The sequence below is a fragment of the Charadrius vociferus genome, unplaced genomic scaffold (genome assembly GCF_000708025.1).
Source record: "Charadrius vociferus isolate BGI_N301 unplaced genomic scaffold, ASM70802v2 scaffold282, whole genome shotgun sequence".
In the NCBI taxonomy this organism is placed as follows: Eukaryota; Metazoa; Chordata; class Aves; order Charadriiformes; family Charadriidae; genus Charadrius; species Charadrius vociferus.
Window position 1 is genome coordinate 3662415 of NW_009647731.1, and position 14485 is coordinate 3676899.

The following is a 14485-nucleotide window of genomic DNA, read 5'->3' on the forward strand; positions in this document are numbered from 1 at the left end:
ATCCACAGTCTGTCTGTTGGATCAGAAGCAATTGGGAACCACCATGAATGTGACAAGCAGTCGCTTATCGTGTCCTACTGAAAAGACCTTGTTGAACTGAAGCCTTGCAAAAAAGTTTCTTTGCCTGGAAGATCAGAAATTGCTTGGTCTTTCCTCAGCTGGTAAGATAACTCCAGTCACGGCTGAAGATCTCTTTCCTATGGGATGTACGTGACTCTGCAGTTCTGGGCCCAATGACTCTTCTGTCTTTCTTTTTGTTGTCATCACTAAAGAGTGTAATTATATACAAACTCTGCTAAACCCCTGGCATTAGGTTTGAAAGGACTTCTAGAAAGGAACAGCATCTCCCCCTGTAGCACGTTCTGCTTCACTGGTTTTTATTCATGAGGTCCTTACGTGACAACTTAGCACAGCCTGATTTTCTTCCTTACTGAAGTGATTAAAGCAATATCACCCTGGAGAGTTCTTGTTTGCCTGCACGTAGCACCGCAACCCTCTCAGCTTCCACCAAAGCAAGGGCAGAGGCCTGGTGTGCTGGAAATTTGGCAGGTCTGTTCTCATTTCATAATGGAGCCATTCTATTTTGTCTTCAGTTTGCTGAAATTTCTTCCTGATGACTTGATTAAAGGATTTTTTTTTAAAAAAAAAAAAAAACAACCAAAAACACAGCATGGTAATTTTGATCTAGAAGAGCACAATATATACCGTGAAAAGTGCTATAAAGCAGTGCTTCACCATGGGAGTGGTTCAGAGATAGGTAAATAAAGTGCTCTGAATTCCACTGTTGTGATGAGTGGATACTTGCCAGAGTGAATGTGCTGTGTAGGCATGAAAATAGGTTGAAAACCCACTGTAGAAGTACAAGTAGGACCACCAGTGCTCAGATCCTGTTACTTAAGCAGTGCTTTTCTGCTTAGTGCACCATCACCCCCCAGAAGGAAGGATTTCTACAGCTGATTTGTGGAACAACTTATCAGTCTGCCTAAGGATGCAGAATTTGTAGTGATTATTGTAGCCTTTTTCTTCCCAATGCCCTGCTCACAAGAGATTACATGACGTTGCTTCAAGAGCAGACAAATGGTCTTCATAAGCAAAAAGAAAAAAATATTTTCTAGCCTAACTCTTAATTTTTTATTTTTATTTTTTTCAAATCCAGGACATTTTAAAAAAGCCCAACCCTAGAAGCACGTGAATTCATACTGAAAGATTCCTTCTGACGTGAATACCTGAAGTTTAGCTTCCAATTTTCTCTTCCACTGATTAGGTTTTTTTCCTACTCTGTCACTAGACTAAATGGAAAAAAATGTTATGCCATTACCATTTGTGTTCAAACTCAGACAAGTCCTGGTGGCTTCCAGACCTCCTCCAGGGACTCATCTTTCCTGCATAGCTGCAGTGGTAGGGAAAAGGGGAGTGCTGTGCTCTTGTTCATTATCAGTTACTGAAGGAGGTATAATCTGTCATAAGAAAGCTCCACAGAACCCTGTAGAATACTTTTTATTTTCTCACATCATTCACTTTTCTCCTGAAAGTGAATTTTTATACCAGAAAGACATGAGTGCTTTAATTACGAATAGATGTGTTCCTAATGGAAATTGCTCAGCTCAGCTAGACATCACCAAGCTCAAAGCAGGAACTGGACTGCAATTTTCTGGTTTGTGGTTTGTTAGTGCTCAAGACTTGGTCACTCCACCTTCACTCCCTCTTTGTTGGCTGGAGGCCGAAGCTGGCTGAGAAAGGGAATACCAGCAAGAGCTGGTGCCTCATGCCCTGACTGCCCTTGTGGATAAGCCTGAATTCAGGATGAGCCTGAGTTGCCTGTGAAGTCCACCTGCATCTTTACAAAAAGGCCTTTCTTGAAACAACCCTGGACCATCCTTTCTGGCTGATGTGCTGTGGTATAACCACAATAGGAGATGGAAGAGTTGAAGAAAACAGAGAAGACATACATGGGAAAAATGAAACTGGGAACTTACCTGCATTTCCCTTTGGCTCCCAGTCATGCCTATGTCAGCACATCGAAGTAGACCTGACCCCAGTGCATCCCACAGCAGAGTGCTGCGTCTACAGGGCTGCACGGACTCATCCAGATGGGCTTCCCAACCCTACTGCCTGCAGCACTGAGTTCCAGCAGGTTCCTCTTATGCTTCATTATTTCGGAAAAGATCCCAGACTGAGAGCTAAACTGTCTTTGCTGCACTTCAAAACAGCAGGGAACGGTCCGGACAGACTCGTGTGTGCTCTGCTGAGGTCTCTGTAACAAACACTGCTGGCTGCTGCGAACATCTCAGAAATAGAGGTGGATAGATTTTTCACTGTTGTTCTGCTCTGGTAAATAGAAAAGCTCAGTGAGGAGAAATATAAATGTTCCATTCCAGTGAAACCAAAGTATTCCTTACTAAATTAAAAACTGAAAGAAAAAAACCCAAACCACCTGGCAGAATTCCCCTCAAGTAAGTGTAGAGTGTGGTTCCTCCTCTCCCAAAAACCCAATTCTTTGGAAAATTTACTATTTTTGAAAGAGATAACACTAGTTTGGTCTCCCAGCAGTAATGGAGCATTTGTGAAAAACTAAATATGACCTGGATACAGTGATGTAACGATGTGATGTGAATGGGGCTTAGTGCTTACAGTCTGTGGGTAAATGAAGGATGCTGGTTTCCAAATTGGCAAAGTGCTGAATTTGCTTTTAGAAAAATAAATTCAAATCCCATTTAAAATAACGTTTTATTTACTTTTTTTTTTCCTTTTCATTGCTGGGAAGAAAACATTTCCTTAGATGATATTATAATAATATTCAAATGCAATTCCCTGAGAAGACTGAATAATTTCAAATCCTGACTAAGATATTTAATTTGAAATTAGTTAAGTAGTTATTTGACTGAAAGGGATTTTAAAAACAAGATCTCTTTATGAGTCTTCAGGCTAAGGAAATATTCTAGTGAATTTAATTAAGAATAGGATTCTCTACGAACTTCAATTCAGTAGTAACCTGCAGGTTTGTGTTTTGGTAATTAACATGTCTGCCTGTTAATATGATAATCATGACCATGTTGGCAACAATTGAGAACTCTAATCAGACAAACAAAAAAATTGCTGATAATCACCTTCAGTGTTCACCGAGGTTTTTTTCTTGGAGGAACCTTCTGGCTGTATTTATAAATATTATTGATAATGATGGTATTACTTATCTTAAAATCTACAAACTGTTAATATGCTGGTGGTTTACGACTGAGTCAGATTCAGAAGGGGAGGTATCTTTATCCAGCATCTTTATCAGTAAAATCTTTTGATAAAAGGAACTAGGCTTTTATTTTTCCTCTTTGTTGTAGCATCTTCTAAAAGGGTTTAAGATACCATCTCAGAGAAAAAATGAAAAAAAAAAAAAGGAAATGTTTTACTAAAAAAAAAAATAATATGGTTTCTGAATTTGTAATAAAATAATAATATTTTTAAGAAAAGAATGTGACAGATTGTTTGTGAGTTTGTTTAGTTTTCTCCAATGTCACTTCATTTTTGAAAAAAATAAGATATCTGGTGTTAAAAACACAGCAATGAGGTATTTCCAATGTACGTGGAGAGGGTTTTGCATTAGATTCCTCAGTGTTGCTGTCTTAGCAATAAATTGGCAATAAATGAGGGTCAGCTTGGAAAAATAGTGGAGGAGTCTTCTCAGTAGAAGCCTTTAGGAACAGCTTTGTGGACGACACTTTGTAGCAGTGTGAGAAATTAGTGACAAAATTTACTATCTGATAGGGTTTCTGGTAGGTGAACAAGGGGTGTTGAACACTTCTAACAAGGAGTGCACCTCCGAGTCTTCATGGCTACAGCAGCTTTCCCGAGAACCATTTCAGCTGAACTCCCTAAGCTGGACCTGGTGCTGTTCTTCATATGATTCACTGCCTTCACCACCTTACCTTAGCTGAGGGTTTGCTTCACTGCAATAGTTATCTAAAATGGCATCGGTCCTTCCAAAAGCTACCTATTGATGCAGCAGGGGAGAGCTGCCTATGCTGAAGCTGGAGGAATGCCAAAAAACTTCAGACAGCAATACAACCCTGCTACAAAACCCTCTATGCTTGCGACATCACCCTGTTCCCTCCCCTTTTGCCCCTCTCCCAGCTGAGAATTGCTCAGGTATGAAGCCTGTGACAAAGGAGGCTGGAGAAGACAGCACAGGGATATAGGATGGAAAGGGTCCCCATGAACCACCACATCAGGTTCCCTGCCATCTCAGGCCATCGTGTCAGAGCAAGACCTGGCAAGACGATGAGGAAAGGGATTCCTGTGGATTACAGGAGGGAACAGTAGCTCCCAGGACAGTCTTTTTCCCTGGAGGCCTCTTCCTGCCTTTCTGCAGATGCCTGCATGCCAATATCATGCGGTACCTGAGTAGTGGAGTTTGTTCCTACAGCTTTTCCATCCTGGGTTCAAGCACTCAGGATTAGGTTGTAAATAAGATAATAAGTTCATGTGAGCGGAAATGGTCACGAGGTAAATACTTTAATCTTTCAGATCTGCTGCCAAATTCTGCACGACAATGGGCCTTGATAACTCTGATGGTGTCTCAAAGCTGAGCTTACAACAAATCTTTTAAATTCATCTGTTCTTCAAGAAAAAGAAAGCCTTTTTAGTTCTTTGAAAATATATAACTAGAATTCACCCAAGGGGCCCTTTGTGTGCTTCTAAAAGTCTCCTTTTAACTGTACACTTTACAGTCCGTTGGAAAAGCACTCAAATATTCAAAGATGTCAGAATCAAATGCTAGGTAGTGTCCAGTTAATCCAACCAGCAGGTGTCTGCAACGAGCTGGTGGAGATTCTCTGTGGACATGATGTTAATGCTTTTTCAGACATCATCTAGTAAAAAAAAGAAAAAGGAGAAAAAAGAGAACTTTTTATTATTATTACTCCCCCAGGGTGCTCAAGTCCTATCTTCTCCATCATTTAATTTGTGCATGATTTTTCATGAATACTAGGGAAAAGGTAGTACGATCTGAAAACGGGATCCAGCGCCAGGGCTAGAAATACTCATAATTTCTCCTTGTTATCTATTTGTTCCTCAAGTGTTGAGGCTTTCTTTTTCTGCAAGTTTTGGAAAAATGCGTGTTAGTATCTTGCTATGCACAATGTGGAAATCAGAATATCAAAAGGGAGCGAATAGAATAATCTGGTTTTATAATCTAGTTCAAACAAGTCAACAAAATAATGTTGGCTATATTCTGCATTATCATCTCAATTAAAAGGATAATTAGGAGAAATATTATATAGATGAAGGAAAAGTTCAAGCAAAACTAAAGATTGAAGGTAAATTTCCTCTCCCTGAAACCTAAACATTCTTTGAAATTAGAAAAAAAGGGTGCAATAAGAAAAGAATCATTGCTTTTAATTAATAAAAATGTTTAGACTAGCAGGAAAGCAAAATAGATTGCTAGGTATGGATCATAATTTCATTATTTTTAAGAGCTGCTAAATGTAATCCTTCTATAGCATAACACACACTGAGTGCTTGAGGAGTTTCAGCAACAAAGTGTTGCTGCAAATAAAGTAGTGTTTGTTTTCCCCTGAAGTTAACTCCAATAACCCTGATTGTGCCTTAGAAGATACAAGCTCTTCTTGTAACCATATCAAAGGAATGAGGAGCCTTTAAAACCACTCTAAGGTAAGTGATGCTTTTTTACAGATAAACATTGAGATAAACACAGCTGAAGGCTGTAGACGAAGTCTTTGGGTACCCTCAGGAAAGGAGAGGAAGGCCCACAGCAGGAGGCAATGCGGTAAATTTTCAGGTCAACAATGACATGAAGAAAATAATGCAAAATGAGTCCATGTGGATGGGCAGGTCAACCTCTCTGACAGGGCACTGTCGGCAGCCCAGCTATGGAGCCTTCCCATGCAGCCACATCCAAGCTCAGCCAGGCACGCTGGCTCTGACCCTGGTTCAGGCTTAGCTAAATGTGATGGCAAGTGAGATTAATAACCTGGCTGCTGTATTTTAGGGCTTCAAGTGAGGAAGAAAAGTCTCTGGACTCAGGAGAGGCCTCTCTCTTGTCCATTAAGGCAATGTTTTTCAAAGTGTAAACATCAGCTGGGAAACTAACTGCATTCTGTGGCTTTGAAAATCTTCTCTGCAAATTATTTTGGTTACAAGTTGTCTTTCATCCTGTGGCAGTTAGTAGTGCCAGGGCCTCTAGTCACTAATGGAACATAAAAAATTAACCAAGCGACTCTCCTGCAAGTTTATCTGTAATGGAAAACACTTTCATCTACACAAGCCAACACAGCAGCAGGGGAAAACCCACTCCATGAATGGCCCACTCCAAAATTTTGTTCAAGAAATCAGTGCCTTAGAGGTCAGACTCTCCAGTCCCGTGGCTCTGCAGCAGGGTGTGAAGAAGGATTTTGGTTGTGCATTTATTAGCATTTCTTCTGGGTCTCTTGAGCTAGCGCTTTCCAGAGACATGCATGGGTGCAGCTGGTCAGGGGACTGCAGCTCAGACCAAACAGCTTCACCTCACACATAAGGCCACCGAAGGAAGGGAAGAAACCTCAGGTCTCTGCTACAGGCATGTTGTAACTTCAGGGGAGCATGAAGGACTATTACACTGTTTTGAATCTCATGCTCCCTGGGTGGGATTACTAGGCAGGTTTGGCAAGTGGGAAAAGAGTTGTGAAACATCTGGTATAAATATTCCACATGACGTACAGCATCCACTTCTCAATAGTGCTGACTCTCATGATTGAGGTGACGTCAGGCAGGAATCACACAGAACGGGCAGCCCATGTAATATCTGTATCTGCTAAAGAGGTTAAGGAACGTTTCCAGCTTCAGCCAAAATGCCAAGAGCAGGACTATGCACTGAAACTGCCCTGGCCCCAGGAGGGAACCTCAGTCTGGAGTGCACCACATATGTGGAGAGATGGAGACATGCTGTATCCCAGACCCTTCTGGTGTAGAGATCATAAAAATCATAGAATCATAGAATACCAGGTTGGAAAGGACCTCAAAGATCATCTGGTCCAACCTTTCTTGGCAAACTCAATCTAGACCAGCACCCTGTCCAGCTGAATCTTAAAAGTGTCCAATGATTGGGGAATCCACCATTTCCCTGGGGAGATTATTCCAATGGCTGATTGTTCTCATTGTGAAGAAAATTTCCCCTTGTGTCCAACTGGAATGTCCCCAGGAGTAACTTGTACCCATGGGTACGTACCCATGAGACGGAGACATACTGCATCCCAGACCCTTCTGGGGTGGAGATAAGAGTTCAGCCCCTCAGTTCAGGCTTTCTCTGCAGTGACAGAATAAGGATGTTCCTCCCATGCAGGCAGGGTTAATAATCGAAGGGTTTCTCCCTCAAAGCACTTTGTAACACTACATTTAAATGTGTGGCATGCATTATTCATCTTTTTGCAGCATGCAGCAAGAGTGGAGGCAGCTGTCAGTCCAATTAGAGTTTCAGAGCTCTACCCTCCAGCTGACCCTGGGGGGCACGATAAGGAATGACATGGTCCATGGGATGAGTGGCCCACACTTTCACTTTCCAGCTGGGGAGCAATTATTTGCCTGCGCACATGCAGCCCCAGAAACACCACCATATCCAACTTTGTCTAGGGAAGGTTGGAGGCGGATTTTTTTTATGAAAAGGAAGGGTTTTTTCTTTCATCTATATTGTACCGAAGGCAGGCAATCGTGACTCTCCTCTCAACAGCTTTGCTACATTCCTTCTCTTGCACCTTTGTCTCTCAGAGCTTCTCCATAAAAGATTATAAAAACTACAAAACTTTGGGATTGCAGTTTATTTTCTCTGCAGTTTGGTGGATACAGCACCGCACATGTCAGACTAATGATTCTGGTTGGGATCCTTCTATACACTTAATTTGAATATGAAGCACAACTTAAGCAATATCCTGGGTACTGTTAGTGATACTTGTGTCCACAACAGCCGGATGTGCTACAGCCTCAGAGAAGTGGAAGAAATGCAACACTTGTCTGGCTCCTATTCTGCTGGGCTACTACAGCTTGGTGGAAGGTCATCACACAAACCCAAGCACACCCCTAGTCTCTAAGCACTCAAGAGTCAAGGCTAGGTATTTGACTGGAAGTATTTTAGTCATGCTACTCACTCTGCTAACAAAAGTTCATAAAATTCCTACAGAAAACAACATAAATTAGCACAAACTTCAAGTCTCTCTAAATTATCCCAGCAGATAAGCCTTTGCACAGACAGAACAGTGTGGAGCTCTACTGCCCTGTAAAGCTGGCTGGTCTCCCCTGCATCTCTGTACCTCCTAGGACTCAAGTCATTAATCCCATATAGAGTTGGGCTGTTTAGATGTTGGGCTCTCCATCTCCTTCAGAACTCATACACAGCGCTGAGTTTTTTTCATGTAGAGAAGGTCTGGTTAAGTTCCACTTGTCAAAATGACCCAAGATTACAGTGCAAGACTCAATCTGCAATACAGAGGTAAGAAAACTTGTTCCCTTATTTTGTTCATTTTATCCAGTGACAATGTCACCTCGACTGTTGATGTGCATAGAGCACCTTGCACTGGGGTGGCTGTACCACAATGCAAGCAACAAGGAAGACATCTTGAAATTCCCACATTGAGAAATACATAACAACATATATTTCCTCTGGGTCCTGCTTTCAGCACAGGAAACAGAAATAGGTAGCCATAGTCCCCAGCAGGAAAAAAGGGAAAAGCAAAAGATAAAGTTAAAAGTGCAGATGAAACATATCTCTTAGGCTGATGACTTGGTACATGATAGCACTTTGATCTTATCAATCAGAAAACAATTTGACTTCAGTCTTTTCTTCTGGGTATTATGGCCAGGATCATACCAACATTCTAATCTAAAAGGATCTGTTCTAGCTCAAGTATTATTTATTCACATGTTTTATTATTCTGTTTCATGGAGAAAAGCAAGGACAGCATCTCATTAACTGAAGGAAAATAAACCTTTCTTTTTTATCGGCATGAACATGGTAGCTCTGCAATCAGGGGTTTTAAATGTTTTAAATCATGTTTAAAACACTGACTGTACCTAGAGATATAATGTGGCAAGGAAACTTTCCATGCATTCAATGAGAGATGACAGCACACAGATAAAATACTAATCCCTTGTTAGTAGGTCTACGTACCAGACTTAATGCAATTGTCAGAAATTCTCAGCAGAAGTTGACAGGACCACGACAGGGTTCATTTAGGGTCACTGAAAATTCCTGCTTCATTTGCATAAGCATTTCAGCAAGTGCTCTAAGAGTCTTGCTTTCCAGCAAAAGTTTAAGCAATTAAGCATAGCCACATATTAACAGCAAACAATTGTTTGAGGCCCAGACCCTCAAATATATTTAAACACTAACACCTACTGGTTTCCAGGAAAGGCAACCCAGCATCTTAGCCCAAATGTCCATCTAGGTGGAGCAGTATAAACCTTTCTCAAGCCAGTACGTCTGTCCCATCCATATGTCTGGTTTATGGCAGTTAAGATGATGATAGAGAATCAACATCAAATTAGGAAAATACTTTATTTGAGTTTTTAACCATATTTTAACTCCCTGCTCTTTCTGACAGAGGATAATAAACTTTTTTATTCTCTCAAGGTATGATAATATCCTCAGAGAAAATTCATATTGGATTTTATAAGTATTTCGCATATTCTTTGTTTATTGTCTCAGTGTTCAGCCATTAGCAGTGAATCGCTGTGTTGTTATACAAACCAGAAAACAACAACTACAAATAACAATCAGTCTCTGCCTCAGGACACACAACAAGCTGAAGAGAATGATCTGAAAATGCTTTAGAGATGCTTGCCAAAACCAGACTTACTGTTTATAGCCAGAACAGATGCCTGCTAATTCAGGTGGGCACTTAAACTATGAAAGCAGATTCCATCTACACACACATCTCTGAGTCACCTGCACCATAGCCATGGCTGCACCAGCCCTTCATCCAGCCTGAACAAAAGGTGAAGAAAGGCTGTAGTGTCCACTTTAACATTTTAGGCTGGTAATTGTAATTATACTGGGATTTGCCCAGGATGTGAAAACTACACACTCCTCCAATAAGCAAACTCATCATTGCTGGACTTGACATGCGATACCATGGCCTCAGTTGTTGACAATGCCTGAACCCCAGATCTTCGACTTTTTACATGTGTATATACATTCTTACACCAGGGGTACAAAGAAGGCTAGAGAGCTGAACCAGCAGCCAGTTATAAGAGGTAGAACGATCTGGTGGTTGCATCCTGTCTTGAAAAGCAGAGAAGCTATGTTTTCTTTCTTTTTCTCAGCAACGTGCGTCCACGCTGACAGAAACTTCCTATGCTTCATTTTCTTCCTATGTAAAACCTGATTGATCAGTAAGGTGAATAATTTAAACTTTGCTGCATCAGTGTTGGCAAAAAGGTAGTAAAAAAAAGTATTTTAAAGGAACCTTTAACAGAGAGTGTATATGGGGAAGGATAACCATGGGCAGGGAATGGAGCTGGAGTTCCAGGGAGCCACTCAGCTCTACCATTGCCTGTCTGGAAACGAGAAAAATAACACTGCACCTCTGCATCCCTCAGCTTCCCAATCCATAAAATGGAGATAATAGAACCAAGCTTCACTATATAAAGCACTTTGACTGAGAACTGAGAAAGTTACCTCCATATTGGCACCTTGCTTCTAGGAACTATATTTTCAGAAGCATACTATCACCACACTCTCCCACTTCTACTGAACACTCCTTTCTTCTTGACGTTATCAACTTCCTACTGTTTTAATGTTGTGAGTGATCCATCAGGGACAGAGAGCTAAAATGAGCAACAAAAACACAGGCCTTCATTTAGAGACATAATCTGTTTAATAAATATGACTGTAAAAGCAATAAACAATAGCAATTATACATTACGCTACATTGTATTTAACGAAAGGGAAAAAGAAGATGAAAAAGTACATCAAAAAAAGTAATTTTAAAATTAGAAATAGTTCCAACACTATAAGAAAACTTTTTGATTGGCTTACTATAAAAATAAGTTGGCTAATGTTGGACTTCAGTGGGGAGTATTATACAGTTGCTGCCAAAACCTTCCCATCTTTCTTAAAGCTGTAGTTGCAAAGCCATACAACCTGCTGGGTTTTGACCTGTCTTCAGAGAAACTACAGAAAGAGGCAGAGGATTCTGTACTGTGATTATCCTTTAACTACTATGGGTCTAATGTTCTCACACTTGGTATCACTTTTTTTTTATTTGCCAGCAAGTAGGTTGATTTGAGCTTGTGCCAAATTTGTGACAGAGAAATTCAAACCCACCACCACCACCAAACCCCTGCCCCAGGGCTCTGGGCAATGCCAACAACACTGCTTTCTCTTTTCTGACTCAGGTTGCCATGCCCAATGTCTATTGAACAAAACCCACTCATCTCAGGAATCAGGGTGCCTCCTAGGTGTCCTAAACTGATTACGAACCGGCCTCTATTTGCCTTCACCTAATGCAGTTAAGGAAGTGTATATTGGTTATTGTCTTTCCCTCTTTGCACTTCTAACCAAAATCCTGGTGCCAGGTTTACCTGAGTTGGGTTGGAAATCAAGAGCTGTGATGACCACAGGCTAGGCTTCAGCCAAATATCCAGTGTCTTGAGAGGACTTGTTCGAGGCATGCTCAGCCTGCTTTCCTGCTGTTCCCTTGCATAGTCTACGTGAACATGTCCTGCAGCCTCATTTACAGCTGCACTGTAAGATACAGGCTTATGCTACCGGTAAGAAATCAAATCTTGTACAAGAGCGGCCCTGTGGTGCTGGGGCTCAAAATGCATGGCAACAATCTCGGCCAAATCCTCCTTTATTCTCCCTCCTCTGCCCAGAGCGGCAGGAGTTTGCAGATCTGCAACCAAGGGGGGTTGCCCTAAAGGCCACAGGAAACCACGCAGCCCTTTCCCTGCTCCATGGTCTATGGACAAGGTGTCTTTCAAAAAATTGACAGGTCTTGGGATGGCTCCCCAAAAGTCCCAAAGAGGGACTTCCCCAGACAAATCCAAACATCAGCACTAAATGCAGCTGAGGGTGTTACTAGGGCTTTCTTTTAGCCAAAATTGAAGGTGTAAGGCTGGTACGAAGTACAATGTAAGTTCATGCTGGCAATAACCTCCTAGAAGTGCAGTATGGACAGACCTCCCTGCCTGTAACGCGTGCTAGCTCTGTTCCATTCAAGGTTAGGAGGCAAAAAGTTGTAAGTGCTATCAGTGGGATGCCTTGGTGTGAGTAGGCTAAAAAAGCTGTTTAAGAAAGAGCCTGGCCTTGCAGTTGGGATCGCCCACACTCGCACTCAGCCTCCTTGCAGCCGTGGGGCACAGGCAGCAGCTGCAGCTAGAGGAACGAAGGGCAGAGTCCAAAGAAAGACATAAACCAGAGTGACCAAGAATATTTTCAGTGCCTTTAAACTCCAGTGTGATTTTTTGTGTGTCCTATGAAAGTCTGCTGGGGCGGCTAGCCCTCCCGCAGCCCAAAGTGCTAAAAGAGCAGTTAAATCTAAAGCCAAGAACCCTAAATGCCCCCTCCCGCCTCCCCAAGCCCATCTCCCCCCACGTCCCAGCCCACCCTTCTCCCTAAAGAAGAGACCCCCATGCATATTCTTGGCCTATATCATTATGAATTTTCTACAAATTAGAGACAGATCAGAAAAAAAAGAGAGAGTGGAGGGGTGAGGGGAAGGGCCGCAGGAGTGAATAGTGGTACCAGTTCCTCTCCCCCCACCCCCCACTAAAATTGAACACCTGTACAACGCAGTTCCACTATGGTCTCAGTATAATGTCCACATGCACAGGCTTAAAGCTAAAAACCCTTTGTCATCTGAAGAATTAAAAAGTCCAAATGCAGTGAGTTCTCCTCTTTTTTTTAGATATAGATACATATCGGTGTCCTCAATTCAACCATTTACATAGGAAGGGATTTCTTTTGTGCTCTGGGGCTCAGCAGCTGTGGAAATACTTCCTGTGGCAAAGAAAGAACAAGAGTCAGTAAATGACAAGTATATTTAGCCAAGGAAGATGTTTGAAGGTATCACCTTGCTGGCCTTTGGGATTCAACTGTTCCAGACTGACACGGTTTCTTCCCAGAAATGTTTTCTTGTCATTCAAAACACTGAAGGTGATGTCCTGTTCTTTTGCTAATGAAGATGATTCACCCATGTTGAACAGAAGAGGGAGAGGCCAGAGCAGAGGGGTGGCGGGAAGGAGGGGTTGAGGTCCTCAGAGGAAATGTGTAACTCATTTGCAATGATAAGGTGTTGGAGATTTCATAAATAACCTTAAGCTTTGCATTTGCAAAAGAAGAGCCTAAACCACTCACATCCAGAAAACAGGAACTCTGGGTTTTTTGCTGCCAGAGTTTGGAAAGAAAATTAAATGATCCAGGGACATTAATTCAGATTCCTCCAAGGAAGGATCCCTGAATGTTAGTCAAAGGGATTGAAAAAACCTGGCTTCTCAACAAGCATACAAAAGAGAAACACCCAATTACAGTCTTGCTTTGTTTTCCCAAAAGAAAGAAAACTCATTAAAAAAGAAATTGCTGATTTCCAGAAACAGATGAGGTGGTTGTATAGGAGAGTGAAGAACCTTTGCACTTTCTATTCTGTTCACACGTAGGTCCAGGCCTTTTCATTTTGTCAATGAGCTCTGATTCAGTTTCCTCATTCATCTTACTGACAGGATGGAAAAACACTCAGAGGAAGTTTGTTGGACTGAGTCCTTTTGATAGAGAATTGAGTCTATGTATCCTACACATTTACCTTTTGTGCTCACTAGCGCAGTTACAGGTGCAAACCAAGGAGTTATAAAAGGCCAATTTCTGGTTCAATACAGTGTCCAGTAGCACAGCTGAGAAACACATAAAATGCTAGCTATTGTAGAAAGCCAGAAGTGCTACAGTTGCACCACATGAAAACTTATCCCCAAAATTGGCTTTTCACTGCTCTTATCCTAGAGGCTTCAAGGGATTAGTTCCCAACACCAGCAAGGGCAGTTTTGAAGCTACCTTGAACAGAGCTAGCAGGTGACTGACTCTTGCCACTTCAGTCTGAGGGACCTGTGAAAATATGTGTTTCCCTACCTCTGGAACAGTATGAATCACAGCCATTACATTCTTTCAGAAAAGGGAAGTCCAAAGCCCACCTAATTCTAGAAGGAGAGTTCCTGACCTGAAATTGGGTGTTTCTCCCTTAGCATCCTAGATCAATTATGCCTTGGAGGTTTCTGGGGGAAAAAGAAAGAAAAACAAACGAAAAAGAGAATTGTTAAAGTTTAGGACCCACCGCTCCGGGTCTTGGCTTGAAACCTCTTGGTGATCCACAAGCCTTTTGGAAGTCCTCTGTCCAGACTACCTTGGTTGCATTTCCTTTCCTTGGGTTCTGGACTGTGGCCTGAGGTTGCTCTGTATGGGGAACACCACATGGGAAGGTTGGTCCCCTCACTCCATCCTGTGTTCTGCTAAGCAGGA

General features: G+C 41.9%; 1 protein-coding gene across 1 annotated transcript in view; it reads right to left on the minus strand.

Annotated features, from left to right (window-relative positions):
- Positions 1-12623: 12623 nt before the first annotated feature.
- Positions 12624-14485, minus strand: part of SORCS1 (sortilin-related VPS10 domain containing receptor 1) — a 209801-nt gene continuing 207939 nt past the window's right edge. The window contains exons 27-28 of the mRNA XM_009881624.1: positions 14301-14419; positions 12624-12979 (exon numbers count right to left, since the gene is read on the minus strand). Coding sequence (XP_009879926.1) covers positions 12923-12979; positions 14301-14419 — 176 coding nt within the window. The 3' untranslated portion in view covers positions 12624-12922. The remainder of the gene's footprint in view (positions 12980-14300; positions 14420-14485) is intronic.